General features: G+C 44.9%; 1 protein-coding gene across 2 annotated transcripts in view; it reads right to left on the reverse strand.

The window, feature by feature from the left end:
• Positions 1 to 19,620, reverse strand: part of MYOCD (myocardin) — an 89,591-nt gene that overhangs the window by 42,919 nt on the left and 27,052 nt on the right. Inside the window, exons 2-6 of one of the 2 annotated variants that reach the window (XM_055576481.1) lie at positions 15,492 to 15,557; positions 10,521 to 10,564; positions 5,761 to 5,816; positions 3,514 to 3,589; positions 1,322 to 1,483 (exon numbers count right to left, since the gene is read on the reverse strand). In XM_055576481.1, coding sequence (XP_055432456.1) covers positions 1,322 to 1,483; positions 3,514 to 3,529 — 178 coding nt within the window. In that variant the 5' untranslated portion in view covers positions 3,530 to 3,589; positions 5,761 to 5,816; positions 10,521 to 10,564; positions 15,492 to 15,557. Of the gene's footprint in view, positions 1 to 1,321; positions 1,484 to 3,513; positions 3,590 to 5,760; positions 5,817 to 10,520; positions 10,841 to 15,491; positions 15,558 to 19,620 lie in introns of both variants that reach the window. The other variant, XM_055576482.1, reaches the window with a different exon arrangement.

Raw genomic sequence — 19,620 nt, forward strand, 5'->3', positions numbered from 1 at the left:
TTGAAAACCTTACCAAGGGAAATTTTTAAAAGAGGCTTGTGTAGGTGAAAAGAGATACTTTTTGCCACAGAATTCATATAATTTAAACATATGAATTCACCATAACTTAACCCATAAATTCACTGCAATCCCGAACAACATTCTAACAGGATCGAAGTTGGCATGTAACAAACTGATCCTAAATTTCACCAACCAGAAACTAACAGAATAGCCAAGAAACATGAGAAAAATCAGGCCAATGTAAAAAACCTTGTGAAGACAGAGATCAAGACACATTATAAAACAAACCACTAAAATTGTGGAAAAAAGAAAACTAAACCTTGTCTCTTAAACCATGCACTCTCATATATAAAAGTGTAATTACTTTTATATTTCAGCATAAAGACTGAAATATAAAAATGAAGTATAAACATGTTAGAAAACAGAATAGGTGAATAACTCCATTCTTGAGGTAAGAAGTGTTTTCAGTAAGCAGTAACATCCAAAAACTCAAAGAAAAAGATAAAGAGATTGAACTATACAGAAATTAAAAACTGCTACAGGTAAAATACACTACACAGAAAATCAAAAGACAAAGGACAGAAACAAAACAAACAAAAAGGTAAAGGACATGTTGTTGACAAAAGGATGTGTAATATTTGTGACAGAGGATCAGCTTTTTAAAGATATATTTTGTGTATGTATATATATATATATATATATATATATATATATATTTTGGTGGTGGTGGGGGGCTTCCCTGGTAGCACAGACAGTAAAGAATCTGTTTGCAATGTAGGAGACCTGGGTTTGATCTGTGGGTTGGGAAGATTCCCCTGGAGAAGGAAATGGCTATCCACTCCAGTATTCTTGTCTGGACAATTCTCTAGACAGAGGAGCCTGGCGGGCTACAGTCCATGGGCCCGCAAAGAGTCAGACACAACTGAGTGACTAACACTTTTCAACCCACAGAGCCCAAACTGGGCTTAGCGCCCAGTTCTTCCCACTCAGGTCCAGTGCTCTTTCAGTTCTGCCAGTCTGCACCCCTTTAAAAGAGGGAACCAAGGAGCACCATGACTCCGGAGTGATGGATCCCCATGGGAGAGATGTTCTGACCCGCTTGACCAGAACCACCCTGGTCTATGTCAACCTGACGTTGGAGGCGGGTGGCTGGGAATTTCTTCCTTGTTCCTGGGATTTCTGGGAACATTTTGGGACAGTAACCCCTGGATAGACTCTTGTTTAGTGAGATGCCTTCACCCCCAGGACCCCAGCACTTCAGAGGAGCCACGGCTGCCTTCAGATCCCAGCATGGAGGAAGCCTGCCATTGGAGCTAATTACCTTTAATGGCCTCTTTCACAGCAGAGTCCACAGGGAGTATGTTCTTCTCCACCAGCTCCAGCGGCCCCGGCCGGAGAGCAATCTTTTCGTTGAGGTCATCTGCGAGACGGGCTCTTTTCAGCTTCATCTGGGCAGTTGGAACCGATCTCTCTGCAGTGGAAGCTGAGGGGTTAAAATCAAGAAGATTGGCTCTAGAATTTAATATCATTTTTGTGGTTTTATTTTTATTCTGTTTCTTGCTTCTGTAACCCAAACACTCTGACACATTGTACGCAGCCATCCTAATAATTTTTCGATGCAATCATCCTCCTTTCACATGGATTAGCAGCAAAGACTAGACAGTTCCAAATAAAGGCAAATTGAAGAGCATAGAAGCGTTAGACAAACTGGCTTTGTGAGGATTTCGGGAGAAAAATGTGTGATTTGTCGATTCTGTAAGCAAACAGTCCACAGGGCCTGCCTCGTTTACTGACTTTAAATGACAGCATTTGCATGCCCATCCAGTCTGTATGCGCTTCCCTGGTGGCTCAGCTGGTAAAGAATCTGCCTGAAATGCTGGAGACCTGGGTACTACCTGGCCCATGATGAGCTGGCAGTAAAGATTATCTATTGTTATAATTGGGGCTTCCCTGTGGCTCAGCGGTAAAAAATTTGCCTGCAATATAGGAGATGCAGGAGACGCAGGTTTGATCCCTGGGTCGGGAAGCCCCTGGAGAAGGAAATGGCAACCCATTCCAGTATTCTTGCCTGGGAAATCCCATGGATAGACAGCCTGGCGGGCTACAGTCCTTGGGGTTGCAAAAGAGTCAGACACAACTGAAGGGACCTAACAATCCGATTCAATTGTAATAATTGTGATAGCATGACTTCTTAAGGGTTTCAGACCTGTTGAGGTTGTGATACTAACTGATTCAAATGTCCTGATCTGGTTGTAAAAGAGAAACAATTTTGGAGGGAAATGGTTATTTAATTAAACAGGGATTTAAAAAAAGAATATATCCAACAGGCAGCTCAGCTTCTCACCACTGGGAGGGTGAGAACGGTTACTGACAAGCTCTAAATCACTCTTTATTCCTCTCTGGGCAGGCCCTGACTTATTTCTGTGCAAGAACATGGAAGAGAGTCTTGAAAGCCAGTTGTTGCAATAAGGCAGAACCGGAAGTTAGGGTTCCATGAGAGTTTGCCGCTTTCTGCTCAACTCTGAAAATTTAGAAGGTGAGATCTTTCCAGACCTCATAGTACCACTGTTCTATTCATGTGTGTGTGTGCTCGGTTGCTCAGTTGCGTCCGATTCTCGGGGTTTACAGCCTGATATTTTAATTCAAGATGGTAATGATGTAACAGATAACATTCCTTTTTTGATTATGTATTCTTATACATATATATTGCTGTAAGTGTAGAAAATGTTAAAAAAATTATGCAAAAGAAATGAAAGCATTGGGAAACCTCCTCCACTTAGAATCTACTGTTTTTAATAATTGGGTGTATTTCTTAATTACTTACACAGTATTTATTGTTAGGTCTTTGTCTTTTCATCATAGAATCTGACTATAAATACAATTTATGTATATACTTTGCTTTCCTGAATTCAACTGTGAATATAGTTTTGTTTTCTGGTCTCCTCAGTAAACATCATTTTGTAAGCCTTGGATGCTCAGTTGCTTCAGTTGTGTCCAACTCTTTTGTGACCCCGTGGACTGTAGCCTGCCAGACTCCTCTATCCATGGGATTCTCCAAGCACGAATACTGGAGTGGGTTGCCATGCCCTCCTCCAGGGGATCTTCCCAACCCAGGGATCGAACCTGAGACTCCTGCTTTGCAGGCAGATTCTTTACTGCTGAGCCACCAGGGAAACCCTTTCGAAACTAAACATTTATTACTGGTATGAAGGATGGACATTTTAAAGGAAGTTGATATATGTTGGACATGCCCTGTGTGCTCAGAGAAAGCTGAGCAGTGGTGCAGCTCAGATTGGACCCCAAGTGTGGTACCTTCTGGGCCACCATATGGCTTCTCGATTTGACCATCAACATGGCCTCAGATGACTAGGTGACAGCTCAAAAACCACTTGGGAATGGAAGTGGCTCCTTTCTAAGCGGACTCAGCCACTGTGCAGAGACAAAGAACCTTGAGCAATGGTCCGTGTTCCCTCTCACTGACGGTACTGCTTTAATGATCTCGAGCAGCCTTACCTTGGAGTATGTGCATTTTCACCACGGCTGCACGGTCGGACCTGCTTCTTGCCTTGCGCTTCAGGGTGTCTTCAGCCTGTTGGACACAAACATGGAATCAATTCCACTCTCAGTATCATACAGCCGAATCATCTAATTTTAACTTTAAAAGAAACCCCTTTTCTCTCAAAAGGAAAAAAGCATTACTTTCTTACAAATGAAACATGCAAATATCCCTGTTCTACATTCTGATGAAGGAGGACTCATCTAGTAAAACCTCTCTAGTAATTTCAGGATGGAGAAATAAGATAAAGAGGTCAAAAGCTTTGGTCCATCTCAGCGCTCCAAACTTAAAGGGCAGACAGGTACCTATTCATAAAATACTAATAAAACTGATATTATCATGCTGCTTATATAATAGCCGATCTTATTTTGTAAAGGAGTCACAAATTAACTAGAGTCAGGGATGAAATGTAACCTCATTCCATCCAGGATAACATGACAACACATGCCCTCCTCCTGTTTTTCCCTTGAGTTTTCTCTCAGGATGTGAAAATGAGAATCCTGCAGATTGAGACCCACATCGACGCTGCAAGGACACTTACAGATGTAGTATTTATTGAGTCTTAAAGGCAAAGGCACCCCACTCCAGTACTCTTGCCTGGAGAATCCCATGGACGCAGGAGCCTGGTAGGCTGCAGTCCATGGGGTCGCTAAGAGTCGGACATGACTGAGTGATTTCACTTTCACTCTTCACTTTCATGCATTGGAGAAAGAAATGGCAACCCACTCCAGTGTTCTTGCCTGGAGAATCCCAGGGACGGGGAAACCTGGTTGGGCTGCTGTCTGTGGGGTCGCACAGAGTCGGACACGACTGAAGCGACTTCGCAGCAGCAGCAAAGTTTTTTTGATGGTGGAGTTGTCTGCAGAGACGGTGTGGGCTGTGGAAGAGCCATAACCGAACTTCAGGGCCCTCATTTCTGGGTTCTGATCTCAGTGTATTGGCCCCCTGAAGAGGGGTCTGGGGCTCACTCCAGTTCTGATGAAAGGCAGTTATTCTCCAGGCAGCAGGAAGCACAGCCTCCCATGAGCAGCCCTAGGGAGTCCTGGAGCTCCGCCCCTCTTCCCTGCTCCCCTACCCTCTCGCTAGCGGCTAGGATTCTCTAGCAGTGGCCTCCCAGGAGAAGGAACTTGCTGGCCTTCCTTCTAGGTGCGCTGCTGAGGCTCCCTAATTAGCACTTACGGTATCGATAAATTCAATTGCAGAGGCTTGCTCTGAAGGTAGAGAATACATGCTAATTTCCCCCCTCAAATGCTAAAAGAAAGAGAAATAAACAGAATTCCTTCAGCCTTCCATTTTTGTTTAGTCACTCAGTCGTGTCCAACTTATTCGACCCCACGGACTGTAGCCCGCCAGGCTCCTCTGACCATGGGATTCTCCAGGCAAGAATGCTGGAGTGGGTTGCCATTTCCTTCTCCAGGGGATCTTCCCAACCCAAGGATTGAGCCTGCATCTCCTGCATTGGCAGGCGGATTCTTTGTTACTGAGCCACCAGGGAAACCTCTTCACCTTTAAATAGCATTAAATAAGCCACGTATCTGCAGGTCTTACCCTACCACTGAATTGGATTTAAAATCATCTGTTCATCACTGAGAAACGCCTGTCATGAAAGAGAGGCCAGCTTGCCAACCCACCTTATCTACCTCATTTCATGTCTCTGAAAACTCCTTGTAGGGATGCCTCTACTGACATCAGAAAGACTGGGGACAACTTTTTTTTTAAAGCTCACCAATAGCAGTTTCAAATCCAACATCATTGATCCTATTTCCACAGTTTTCAGAGCCTAGGAGGAAGATGCCACACAGTGTGGGGGGAGGGGACCAGCCAATTGTAGGAGAAATTTGCCCAAACTTAGCACCTGGAGCGGAGAAGGCAATGGCACCCCACTCCAGTACTCTTGCCTGGAAAATCCCATGGATGGAGGAGCCTGGTAGGCTGCAGTCCATGGGATCGCTAAGAGTCGGACAGGACCGAGCGACTTCACTTTCACTTTTCACTTTCATGCATTGGAGAAGGAAATGGCAACCCACTCCAGTGTTCTTGCCTGGAGAATCCCAGGGACGGGGGAGCCTGGTGGGCCACCGTCTATGGGGTCGCACAGAGTTGGACACGACTGAAGTGACTTAGCAGCAGCAGCAGCAGCAGCACCTGGAGATCCATAGCCTGGAGTCTGAGATCAGAAAGATGGGAGGTTTGCAGAAAGTTACCTTGTCACTATCCAAACGTTTTCTTTGTTCATGGAATTCAGGTGGGCTTTTCAGGGCTGAAACAGAAAGATACAGACGTGAGCAGGGGACCTTGGGGCCCGGAGCAGCGCGGCGGCGTTTGCCGGTGTGCTTGCTGAGCTGTGCACGGGGGCGGGGGGGAGGTGATCGCCTTCTTCAGGCCACAAGCAGTTGAAGAAGAAAGGCCTGGAGGTCACCAGCTTCCCCGAGGCCGGAGGACACAGAGAAAGGTGGACGTCAGCCTCAAACAGGAGGAGCAGCGGGGGCAGAATACGCGATAGGAAAAGGAGTGGCAGAGACGGGGCATTCCAAGATTCTGAAGAGGGGCAGGCCCAGGGGCGGGGACAGGCGATGCTCTAGTTTTAGGGAGATGGGGAGACTGGGGTGACCACCACTCTCTTTGACTTTGCCCTGCCCTTGAGTGCAGAAGTCCGGGTGGAGGTCAAGGTCAGTGGAAGGGCTGTGATCCATGTTGTGGGAGGCGACTTGTCGTTTTGGGTCAGGGAGGTGGCTGGTCGGGCAAGAACATGCAACCAAAGGGTGTTGAGAGAGAAGCACGGAATGAGACTTTGAGGGCTGGAAGGGACCTTGGAGATGGTAAAATAATGGGGAAACTTAAGGCCCCTGGAATGGGATTGACTTGCCCAGGGTCACACTGGTAGGGCTAGGAGCCAAGGTCCTCTGACCATCTAACTTCTCTTCAGCTGTGATGCTCAAAACACTGAGGCCCGGGAGACACGGGCACTGGGCCATCACAGTCCACAGCAGCCAGGAACGACCTGGACTGGACGCCAGCCTCCTTCTCTCCACGACCCCACGGCTTCTCCTCCTACCAATTCCCAGCAATGCCTCACGGGGATGAACTTTTGGCTTTGCTTTTGCAAAAATCTGCCTTTTCATTGCCTTTCCTGATCCCCTGGAACAATCACAACCCAGAGCCATAAACAGTAACTTTTCATCAGAAGTGATGAGGTTGATCAGCGGTTGCAGAATTGCATCAAATATCCTCCTGGACTGGAGGTCTGAACAAGTGGGTGGATCACGTGATCCAGAATTCTAATATTACTTCAACAGATGTCAACTTACAAGCTGCAGTCAAGGAAACAGTCCTCCAAACTGACTGGCATAAACAACAACAACAACAAAATTGGATATCTAACCAGATGGGCACTTGTGTGTGAATGTGTGAGCACGTGCATGCGTGTGAGTGTGTGTGTCTCATTCAGCCTCAAATCCATGCCTCATGTGAGCCCAGCTCTTGGACGGGCTTGTTGGAGAGAAGGGAGACTCCACTCTGGGTCCTGGCAGCTGGTCAAGCCCATTATCCTTGGATATTGCTTGGGGAGCTTGAGGAGCTACTGAGGCATCTCTCTCTAGACTTTCCTGTCTCACCCAAACTACTGCAGAGTTGACCAAAGGAACAGGCAGACTGGTCCCAGCTGGCTGCCTTGTGCCAAGGAGACTGGACAAGTCCTTTTCTCCTCAATTTGACCAGAGACTAAGGGGCTTCCTTTTTATAGGAGAAAAAAAAATAAATTGTTGCTTGACCACCACATCTCCCATCAATCTAACACCTCCAGTTTCTCTTTGCTGCTTTTCACTCTTAAAAGGAACCTCTCTGCCAACTCTGCCCTTTTCAATGGCCTCTTTCCCCTCCCCTGTCCCCTGACTCAGTGGCTCTGGAAAAATGTGCCAGTCTGCTGCATTGCTCATAGTTTCTCTGACTTGGGTCTGACCCCCATCCTGAGTCAGGAGGCTTGTCTTTATTTGCCTTTGATCACAGCTGCAATTTACACTGGTGGAGTTCCAAAACCATCTGCTATTTCCCCAGGCAACCAGATCCTACAAATCTGCTTGAGGGCCACTGGGTCCTGGTGAGTCTGTACCATCTGAACCCATGGGGCTTCACCTCTGTCCAACAGTCTGGTGGTCACCTAGGTATTATATACTGATGTGGCTTAATCCCTTCCATAATCCAGAAAAGGAATTGATTTTAGTGTGGCCTTCCTTACTAAGTCATTAAAAAGAGTGACATAACTTTTTCCTTAAGAAGCAACCCTAAGGGGACAGCATGAATCTATCTTGAGATGGCTCTTACATTCCAAACTCAATTGGTTTTAATTGGGCTTAGGGTTTAGGGGGAATTTATCTGCTTCTCTTATCCCTGAGGCTTTTCAATTCTTATTAGTGGAGCTTATTAACTCTTCCACAAAATGCTGTATTTCCTGTATCTTAGCCTGCAGAGTTACAATTCATCACTCTTTGGAGGTAACAATTCCCCTGTGAAATGACTGAATAGTCCAGTTCTCTGATGCCAGGCCCACAGTGGTCTTCTGGAACCTTCTGCCACAGGGTGGGAGAGGCTATGACCATTCAGCAAGGACTTGGGAAGGAAGCTAAAAAGATTCACACACTGGGTTGTACCCCACGCTCTTCTTTCCAGGACTTAAAGGATGTTACATGGGGCACTGGGTTGGCCTGCCATGGCCTCTGTGACATGTATCTTTTCTGGGATTCCAGAGAAAAGAGGGTTTCAGCCCCTCCCCCCAAGGGCCAAAGAAAGTGAAACTGCATTCCTGCGTACCACATTGACTTTTTGGAAAATCCACGAAGGACCCCCTCTGCTGACAGCCCTGGGAGTATCAAATGGCAACATTTTGTATTTAAGGGACATTGACATTTAGGATTGAAAAAGGAATTTGGATTGCTAAATAAAAAAAAAAAATAAGTCAATGTGATTCCAAATTAAAATACGGTTGTAAATTCAGTCAGCCACACGTCTCGCTCATCCCCTGGGAAGAAGATGAATCGCTTCTCACAGGGGAATTCATGTTCTCGATGAGGAGTTTAGTCACGGGCTATTCCTATTTCTGTCTGTGCAGCTCCAGCTAATTTGGGTCAGCTGTGTGTATAAACATTTGCTTACTTAGAGCTCAGGAAAAGATCCCAAGATAAGAACAGACCTCCTGCGGTGGCCCCCTGCTTCTAACCTCCTGCCTCCAACAGGGACCCAGAAAAAAGAGAAAACACTCTGGAGGGCCGTTGTCAATCTGTTAGGGAAAGAAGCCTGGGGCTGGTGGCAGTTCTGATGGTGGAGGCGGAGCCTGCCTTCTCCCCTCCGGCTTGGAGGGGAGAACACAGCTCCTCCTCTGGTGTACAGGTCAGGACCAAGAGGCTGCATCCAAGAGCCGGTGTTCTGGGGCAGCAGCTGGGACAGTGGTTCCCAAAGTGTGGCCCTGGACCAGCATCTTTGGCATCATCTGGAAACCTGCCAACAGTACCAATTTTCAGGCCCCACCCAGACATACAGAATCCAAAGCTTGGGTGAGAGGCGGAGGGACAGAGGGTCTGTGTTTGGACAAGCCCCCAGGGGGATTCTGGTTCTCTGGCATTTCCATGGCAAGTAGGTCCTGATCTGTAGATGGGAATCAGAGGTACTTGGGAATCAGAGACTTCAAAAAGGGGTGCCTGATGTCTATGACTGATTTCTCAGTATTTCAAAGAGCTGAAGAAAAAGGGTGTGTTTGTCCAGAGAAAGGCTGCTTAGTTTCATGAAACCGTCACTTTTCATAGTTGCTGCCTAGAAGCAGAACAACTTGGTTTAGAACTGTTTGTTCTCATCAAAAAGCACTGGCTGGTAAGTTTATATGCCATTAATTAATCAAAGACAGATATATGGATAATAATTCATATATATAGGGGTTTGGGGGGAGGAAGACACAGCTGATTTAAATACAAGCTCTACAATAGTCATGGGTATAATTAAAGAAGTCTTGGATGACTAAAGTTTTGGGAACCATCCCTCTGGGTTCTGTCCTTGCTTTGCCATCTACTTCTGGTGCAGCCTTGAACAAGTCTGAGAGTCTTCCCATGTTCTCAGTTTCCCACTTACAAACAGGTTTAGCAATGCTTGTCCTCTTGACCTTGCTTTTTTTTTTTTTGGTCATGCTGTATGGCATGGGGGATCTTAGCTCACCAACCAGGGATCGAACCTGCACCCTCCTGCATTGGAAGTGCAGAGTCTTAACCACTGGACCACCAGGGAAGTCCACTGGCTTTGCTTTTAAAGACAAATTGGACCAGGAGTATTTTTCTTCCAAACAAATGGGATCCATGGTATGCATGTGTGGTTAATACTTTGGAAACTGTCTCATCTCTTTAGGGTGGCAACAAATGGCCCATTCAGGACCCAAAGGATAGTCTCAGGGGGCCTGAAAAGATTGCCTTTTCCCAATGGACCTTTATAATATTACAGCCTGGCTTGCATGCTCAGGGAATTCAATGCCTTCTACACGAATACTCCGGAATTTCTCAGAAGGGTCCACAGATACATTCACATGATGCCTGCATTGCTAGATCACTAATTTCTAAGGAGCAAGGAACTAGAGATGAAGGAAAGAGTTGGGGGAAATAGAGAAGTCAGGATTTTGGACCCAAATGGGCTTGGTACGAAAACCGAGGAGGCTTTTTTCTCACTCCACATTTGAGATGTTAGGAGGGAGCGAAGGGGGACAGATGAAACCCTTGTGCGTGTTCTGCTCAAACAGCCAACAGTGGGGGGGGGGGGGGCGTGGTGCTGTGGGGAGAAGCCAAGTCAGATGAAGGCATTGAAGACAGGAAGGAAGGCTCTGCCCCGCCAGCTTCTCAAAACTATCAAGACGCTGCGTGTGCTGTGGGTGCAGGGACCGGCCCGTGACGCCTCTCGCTATTCAGGAGGAGGACCAGAGAATCCAGGGATTTACCAAGGCTTTGCCATAAGTATGCGGCTGCGGAGGCCTGGATTAGTCTGCAAAACAAATAAAGGCAGCACCATTCACACACAGCTCATTGTATCTTTCCATTCATCGACATCCATCAGACCACGGAACCAAGCTGCCCAGACGCTTCTTTCTGGCCAGCGGGGCTTTCTTTGAGTCTTGGCGGAGAAGTCGCAGCCTCTTGGGCGCCCCCTGGGCTTCTGTAATCGACTTCAGTTCTCTAATGCCGTTTTCTGGATTCCAGGAGAATCAACTCAATGTTCCTGCTTCTCTCCCCTGGATTCATAGAGATCAGCCCCAGTGTACTAGCAGAAGGAGAGAGAAAGTCATTTCTTTCCTTCAGGTCTCCCAGAAATCTACTCCATGTAGTGGTGAGATGTTGTCCAATATTATTAACAGGCATAACTAAGCAGGAGAATTGGGAGAACATTCTAGACGGTAAGCTCTTTGAAACAGAATTCATGTCTAATTCCTCTGTGTTCCATGGGGCTTTTCTCCCAACAGACGGTCAAAATATCTACTGAACTGCTCTATGACTTTTTTGTTTCATCGAAAACTCAGAGCTGAATCTCTTTCTGCACTAAGAATTCTGAAGGGGTTGGAATAAAATAGTATTTAAGATTCAACTCAGGAGATATGTGTTAGTCACTCAGTCATGTCTAACTCTTTTGTGACCCCATGGACTGTAGCCCGCCATGCTCCTCTGTCCATGGGATTCTCCAGGCAAGAATACTGGAGTGGGTTGCCATTTCCTTCTCCAGGGAATCTTTCCCACCCAGGGATCGAACCCATGACTCCTGCTTTGCAGGCAGATTCTTTACCATCTGAGCCACAGCATTTACCCTCCAACCCAGGAGACTGGTGCCCAAAGAGAAGAATGTAGTGGAGAAAACCTGCATGAGAAATGATGACCAGACCTGAGCCTGCCCACAGGAGGTTGGGCTGTGTCCCAAAATAAGAAAAAATAAGAGAACCCTGATGTCCTCTTGCAGCCTTGAGCCTGATGGGGACGGTGGCAGAGCCATGCTTCTGAATTCCAGTTGATGGTGACAAGTAGGCAATTTGAAACTTTCCTCTTGAGATTCAGAGGTGGGATTCTGGAAGGGAGTCTGAACCATAAATTCTTAAAGTAATATTTCTACACTAATGTTGAAAGGCTAGTTCATCAGCTTTCCCAACTCTTTTGAAAATGTGAACTCCACCATTGATACTATAAATGTGAAAGCAGTCTTAGAAGCCAGCCTGGGGGTGTACTTCTGGCTGAGAGCACTTTTGTACTGTTTAAAGGGGCTCTGTGATGGCTGCTACTCCAGGATCAAGAGATGCAGGTTTTGGCCTCAGCTGCTGCAACAGGAGGGGACTGCAATTTCTTCTTTTTGCAATGGGCAATGGCCTTGGGTCAAAATAATGCACAACTCAAGACTAATTCTGTCCAAGGAGAGCAGGTGTTTCTGTGAACAAACTAAACCAGCAGGGCTACCTGGTAGTAACGGAAGGACAATGAACAATTCACCTGGCCAGCAGCTCTCCACTTGAGCAATTTATAACAAGTTTGAAAACTCAGGGGGAGGACTGCAGTTATTTCCGGTGTTATGGACAAGGTGACGCTGTGTTATCATTTTACTGTGCGTGCATTTAAAGTCTTGCGGTTCCAGTTTGTAAATAGGACCGCTCTGGGCTCTGGCTTTGGGATGTTTGACGCATGTCTGAGGCCTCTCCAATCTCAGCTTCATGAAGGTTAAAGACAGTGAGACGGGGACTAGGGCAGGGTTTTCAAACTCTGTTTGAAGAGGACCCTGGGGAAGAGAAATAGGGTTATCTAAGAGGGGTGAGGGGGGCCGAGTGAGTGGGGCAGAGGCCCCTGACCCTGTTGCAGCCAGTATGTGTGTGTGTATATATATATACACACATAACACACAACATATTTAACTATTAAAAAACACCCAAAATCATCAAATTAGGTGATCTCCAATGACTACCGGCTTTGTTCCCTCTGTTCTACTCACTTTCTTCCTCCTTTCCTCTTTTCTTCTGCTTCAGAAAATTAAAATGATAGAAGAAAGACATAAATAGCCCTCTTGGGAAATATAACTGGTCCCACTTTCTGTGTTTCTTTTCACCTTTTCCCCTAAAATCTTGAGCCTCTACAAAGTACAGTTGTGCTCACGGTGGTCCCCACAGCGCCCAGCATACCACCGTGCACAGAGTCTGGATCATCATGAAATATGTTGAATCTGATTGAGTAGAAAAGACCCAGAGACTGTGAGTTCCTGCTTCCTTCTGTGGAGCAACTGCCTTTACACACGTATGCCTGGTGGTGGTGGGATGGCTGAGTAGAGACTAGTGTTTAAGCTCTGGGTCAGTGGGGCTACCATCTGGGCTCCCCATCTCAGCAGGTGCAGAGGCTTGTCTGGGTCTGGCTTCCCCAGAAGTGCTAAGTCCCTGAGATCCAGGGGCCAGGCCTGCACTGGGCTGGGTGCACCTGCTGTAGCTTTGACAATTTTCTACAGCAGAAGTGACACCCTTGGAGAGGAGGTGGCTGAAGACGATGGGAAACTGATGCTGCTCAATCTACCTTTCTCATTTTGCTGAATTAAAAAGGAAATATCACTGCATGACTCATAGGACTTTCCCCAGCAACTGTCTTCAAAACACAATGGGCTATGCGTGCAAAATTTCTGTTAAGCAGTGTTTCATTAATATATACACTGTCTGATTCTGGAAATCCTGGAGAAAAGTGAAAAAAAGTGAAAGTGTTAGTCACTTAGTCATGTCCAACTCTTTGCAATCCCATGGACTGTAGCCCATCAAGCTGCTCTGTCCATGGAGATTCTCCAGGTAAGAATACTGAAGTGAGTTGCCATTCCCTTCTCCAGGGGATCTTCCTGACCCAGGGATTGAACCTGTGTCCCCTGATCTGCAGGTAGATTCTTTACCATTTGAACCACTGGGGAAGCCCCACACTATCTGATTCTGGAAATCCTGGATAACAAAAGATTCTATTTCCTTTGGACCCTACTCTGCAAATGGACATTTAATTTGCATACCTTACATAGGGGTGTTATGTAAAAATGTGCCATTGGATTCATTCCTGTTTTTATTAGGTATCTTATTTCTGAAATTTAACTCCAGAAACTTCAAAAAAAATTTTTATTCTCCTCCAAATGGCAGCTGCAAGACCCAGGTTTGGATTATTTAAACATGTAGGTTAAACTTTAAATCAGTTGTGAACAGCTTGAGCAGATGTAAAGATACTGGGTCTCTCTACTTCAATTTCCTTTCCAGAATTAAGGAAAGAAATGCCCATGAAGGATTGCTGTTGTTATTGTTTAGTTGCCAAGTTGTGTCCAACTCTGTGGGACCCCGTGGACTATAGCCAGCCAGGCTTCTCTGTCCTTGGGGTCTCCTAGGCAAGAACACTGGAGAGGCTTGCCATTTCCTTTCCAGAGGATCTTCCTGACCTGGGAATCGAACCCAAGTCTCCTGCATTGGTAGGTGTGTTCTTTACCTGTAAGCCACCAGGGAAGCCCCCACGAAAGAACTGAGTATTTTAATCCCACTGAAACTGACGTATTCATCTTATATTTGAGGGCATGTGGTAGAGACTGTGATCTGCTGAGAGGATCCTGGTGGATCTACACTCGTCTACACTTCACTGTTAGTGAATCGTTCAGTTCTAGATGGTGGTTAAACAAATTCAATTCTACACATTTGCAACAGGGTTCAGAAATGACTGGCCTGCTCGGCTTTGAGAGCCAATGTATTTATCTGACATGAAGCCTGTAGACTGTGGGTCTCTCCTGTGTTTTAACACCTGCCTTTCTGGGCTGGCTAAGATGAAACAGGCCACACAGCCTTGTGCCTTTGGTTTCTCATTCTAACTGTACGTTTGATCAAAGCAACCTTTCAGTTGCAGGGTGAGATCTTTCTTTTGCGCTTAGCAAATCGCTAAAAAAAGTTGTTCTGCCATAGGTCACCTGCTGTTTATTCTTTGCAGGGCTGAGCCATGAACAAAGAACTTCATCTGAACTCCCAAAGGAAAGAGCTTGAAATATTCTTAGTTCTTTTCTGGTTCTGAAGCACCAACTATACTTAAAATGTTTAGACTTTGGATCACAGGGCACCAAGGTTACTAACTGTAGGACATTCAATCAAGGGCAAATGCTTGCTTGTTGCATGCTTAACTATGAAGTCACAGTCTGGACAAGGACCTGGATTTCTGCAGGAGTCATTATGGATTTTTACTTTTAAAATTTTAATTAAAAAATTAAAAATTTTAACTTCTGTGGGAAGAAGTAAAAAAGTGTAACCTAAAGGAGCTTACATGGTGATTCCATTTATTTGGTACTTTTCCTGTTTTTATAGCTCACCAGAAGGTAGCTTCAACTGCTAAACTTGAAGTTTTCAAGTTTCAAGGTAGGAAATTTCAAATATACCTTCCAAAAGATAGGATAATCCTTCTTTGACCCAATTGATGGGCAGTAATTCAATGTTATACCATTTATACTAGAATGGTATTGCTGCTCATTATTCCAGAAAGGAAGTAATTGACAATATTCAATTAATTGGGGACTCAAGTACTCAAATAGAAGTGAAACCAAGGAGGTGAGAGAAAGATGATACAATTGATGCTTCCAGGAAGAACAGTGATTATGTCCAATTCTAAAAATAGAGGGGGATGGAGGCCCATAGAATTGTGTTTGTCTTGTAATCAAATCCACTACATTAGAATTTTAGGTACAACCTCTATGAGTAAAGGGAAGCCCTGGCAGGTGAGTAGCATTTGGGACAAAGCCTCTAAGGTCTGGGATTTCTGCTGACCCAGAGTCCGTGAGGATCTGGGGAGACTGATCCATGAAATTGGATTATGACCTCGGAGGTGCTTTCCAGCTCCCAAATTGCACGCCCCCCTGCCACCCCCATATAGACCAGTCCATAAGAAACAGAGCTACTCACGTGGTACGATGCCTTGGTTAGCCAGTTGTTCTTGGGTCCTTCTCTGTTGGAGTCGTAACTGTAAAACTTAGAAAAGGAAGTGTTAGTATGTGAGCTAGGCTAAGACTGATTGCGATCACTTCTATTTGCCCCATATCTTTTTTTGCCTGATCACTCTTCTCATATTATTTCTAGAACAGTTCTGAAAGTCTGAAGTGTGAGAAGGACACTTGCATTTTGTTGTAGACATGGACAAGAAAGGATGAGAGAAGCTGAGGGGTTGCAGGGTTTTCCAGCAAGTGAGTGACCACCGGAGACTAGAAGTCCAGTCTCCTCTTTGAAGTGAACGTTATTTTCAGTGTCACACTCTGTCTCCCCCTGCTATGCTACCTGGGAGATGAATACCATCAAATGCTGCAACGAGTTCAAAACAGGAGACAGAATAAAGAAAGTTTGGTCTCAGAAGTGTCACCTGGGTTCAAATCCCACCTGGGATTGCCCTTCCTGGGTGGATAACTCTGGGCAAGCTGTTCAACCTCTTTGACCCTCAGCTTTTTCATTTGTAAATGGGAACCATGCCCTGTGGGATTGCTATACTTTGATTAAAACATGTATGCAGGTTGCTTAGCAGAGTGCCTGGTACCATAAGTCATCAATAAATGGTAGTATTGGGACTTCCCTGGAAGCCCAGTGGCTAAGACTCCATACTTCCAATGCTGGTGGCCCAGGTTTGATCCCTGCTCAGGGAACTAGATCCCTCAGGCTGCAACTAAGAGTTCATATGCCACAACAAAGCTGGAAGATCCTGTGTGCCACAACTAAGACCTGGCACAGCCAAATAAATGAATGAAATAAATATTAAAATAATAATGGTACTATCATGAGCGTCTGGAATTCACCTGGAAATTCAGAGAAGGGCCAATGGAGTCATGCTTTGGTTAGAAAATGCAAAACACTATAAATTGTACAAACTGTAAATTATGGAACTTTCTGTTACTATCTGTAGCACAAGTAGATTACATATATATCACATATATTTATATATGTAAGTAAGTTACATATATGATATATACTATGAGTGTAATATTTATGATTTCCTTCTCACTTAACCCCCTAAAAGAATCTATCTTTGGACGTATACATTTTCTCAAGGAGATTCAGAGTTTGCGGTCTTGATTCCTGGGTTTAAGCTGCTCAGGATGAGAATAGAAAGAGCAGAAATTTTCAAAGAGAGGAACTGGTTTGATCACCTTATAATGAAACGAGAGAACAAGCATTGCTTTTATGAAGAGAAAATTAGAATGGAGAGAAGAAAAATGAAAGGGCTATACAGCTGTCTTTCAAGTTCATTCACTATTCCACAGTGAGGCTTCAGAGCAAATGCAGTCATAAGATATACTGAGACGAGCTTCTCTGGTGGCTCAGTGGTAAAGAACCCACCTGCCAATGCAGGAGACACGGGTTCGATCTCTGATCTGCTAAGATCCCATATGCTATGGAGCAACTAAGCCTGGGCCACAGTTATTGAACCTGTGCTGTAGAGCCTGGGAGTTGCAGCTACTGAGCCCTAGAGCCCGTGCTCCACAACAAGAGAAGCCACTGCGATTAGGAGCCTGCACACCACAAGGAATAGTAGTCCCCGCTTGCCACAACCAGAGAAAAAGCCCATGTGATAAGGAAGACCCAGCACAAAAATATATAAATAAATAAACATAAAAAAACCCAAGATATTCTGAAAGAGTAATGAAGACGAGTAATTTTTAAAGGTGTTGCTATGGGTTTTGAACTGGCTTCTCGCCAACCTTCGTGGGAGAGACCAATGTTGCTGAATTGCTATCAATTCTTTTTGGAGGCTAGACTGTGCTTCGCTAAACAGTCTCATGTGACTCCATCTTAGGACTGAACACACAAAACAGAATCAAATGGAAATATAAGATTTATAGTAGAATATCTGAAGTAAAAAAAATTCACCAAAAGGCCTAAAAAAAGAATGAGTATCAAGTCAGTACACTTGAACACAGAGCAAACTGAAGAAGAGAGATAAAATGATTAAAAAAGTGGTCAGACCCTCAGGTTCCTGCGCCCCAGTATCAAAAAGTCTGTTAACAACATCAGCTCATTCAGTTTAGTTCAGTTCAGTTCAGTTGCTCAGTTGTGTCCGACTCTCTGAGACCAAATGGACTGCAGCATGCCAGGGTTCCCTGTCCATCATCAACTGCCAGAGCTTGCTCAAACTCACATCCTTTGAGTCAGTGATGCCATGCAACCATCTCATCTTCTGTCATCTCCTTCTTCTCCTGCTTTCAATCTTTCCCAGCATCAGGGTCTTTTCTAATGAGTCAGCTCCTTACATCAGGTGGCAAAGTACTGGAGCTTCAGCTTCAGCATCAGTCCTTCTGATGAATATTCAGGATTGATTTCCTTTAAGATTGACTGATTTGATCTCCTTGCAGTCCAAGGGACTCTCAAGAGTCTTCTCCAACACCACAGTTCAAAGGCATCAATTAGATCATTAGATCTACCTGATGTATGTATAATAATCGGCTCACTAGAGCCCCAGAAAGAGAGCAGAAAAATAAATAATTGCCACAACTCCCCAAATTTGGTGAAAAACAGAAATTTACAGATTCAGAAAGTCCAACAAGCCCCAAACCAGATATAGTCACAGAAAAACCACACTTAGATTCATCATAATCCAATGGCTGAAAACCAAAGAGAAGGAGAAAATCTTGAAAGTAGCCAGGAAAAACAAAACATTACATAAAGGAAAACATTGATTTAAATAACCACAGACTTCTCAGCAGAAATCACAGTTCAGAAAATAAAACAAAATGAAAACCAAACAAAAACTATCAACCCAGAACACAGAATATCCTCTAGGAATGAAGGTGAAATAAAGATAATTCAGGTAAAGGAGAAAATCAGATAATTTGTTTGCTAGCAGACTTGACTACAATAAATACTTAGGGAAATCCTTCAGGTTGAACGGAAATGGTATCAGAAGGAAATCAGGGTATTCAAGAATGACTAGAGTATATCAGAAATGGTAAATCTCTGGGTAAACTGTAAAGATTGTGTTCTTCTCACTAGCTAAGTGAAGCATGGTTGGTTGCCCAGCGCCCTTGGCGTTGCCCCTCTTGTCACCTGGGAGTTTCTGTAGTCCTTCTCTCCAGGGAAGGACTGGTGGGCAGGCTGTCAGTTCAGCGCTCCAAGCCTAGAGGGAAAAGCCAGACAGCCAAGGGCAGGATGATCCTGGCAGTGGCATTTGTCCCTGGGAGGCTTCTTCTCCAGGTCTGGCAAAGCTCTAAGGCTAGAGGTGGAGATTGAATGACCACATCCCTTTCTACGCCTGCCTCCTGCTGCACCTGGGAGAGTCCTGACACTGGGCCAAAACCGTACCACCAGTGGCCTGCACCTTTGGACGCAGCCGTCCTTAGCTACTGCCTGGCCTCCATCCCCGATGGTCTCTTTGTGCTTTACTGCCCTCCCCGCTTTCAGCTTGCTGTGGTCATCTGTGTCCCCAGAGCCCTTGGCAACACTCCACTGCTCCACTGTAGCTAAAAATACTCTGAGCAGAGGGTTGCTTTCCAGTCCAAGCCTAATGCCTGCTTCCAGGTCCAACCAGCTACACACTACAGGTGTCCATGAAGCTCTCTCTTCACTTCATTTGAGGCCATATGGTTTTCTTTGGGAGGTGAAAGGGAGGGAGTTCTTGATATCTTTTCCACATCATCCCAACGTATTCTCGTATGGTTCTGGCATTCAGGTGTCAATCTGTTTTAGCTTTCAGAAACAAAACAATTTTTTTTCTCTACTTTTACATTCTTCTAGTCATCGCTATCAGAATTGAGAGTCCTGTGTTTATACTCAAGTTGCTTCTTTTTTTTTTTAAAGTAAGTTTCTTTATTAAAAAAATTAAAATCACTACAATGTTATATTTAAGGACAAAATGAGATAATAAAAAACAATGTGATATGTCCCCTGAATGTTAAAATAAAGCATGGTGATTACTGTGACCAAGTTGAGTTAGGCAATATTTATGTCATTCTAGAAATTTCCATAAATTGCCTAGGAACCAATAAGTAGATCTGAGAAGATATTAAGTTTAGAACAAGAAGGAATCCTCAGTACATGTTGTTCTTTTCTACAC

Source organism: Bubalus kerabau, chromosome 4 (genome assembly GCF_029407905.1).
Source record: "Bubalus kerabau isolate K-KA32 ecotype Philippines breed swamp buffalo chromosome 4, PCC_UOA_SB_1v2, whole genome shotgun sequence".
Lineage (NCBI taxonomy): Eukaryota > Metazoa > Chordata > Mammalia > Artiodactyla > Bovidae > Bubalus > Bubalus kerabau.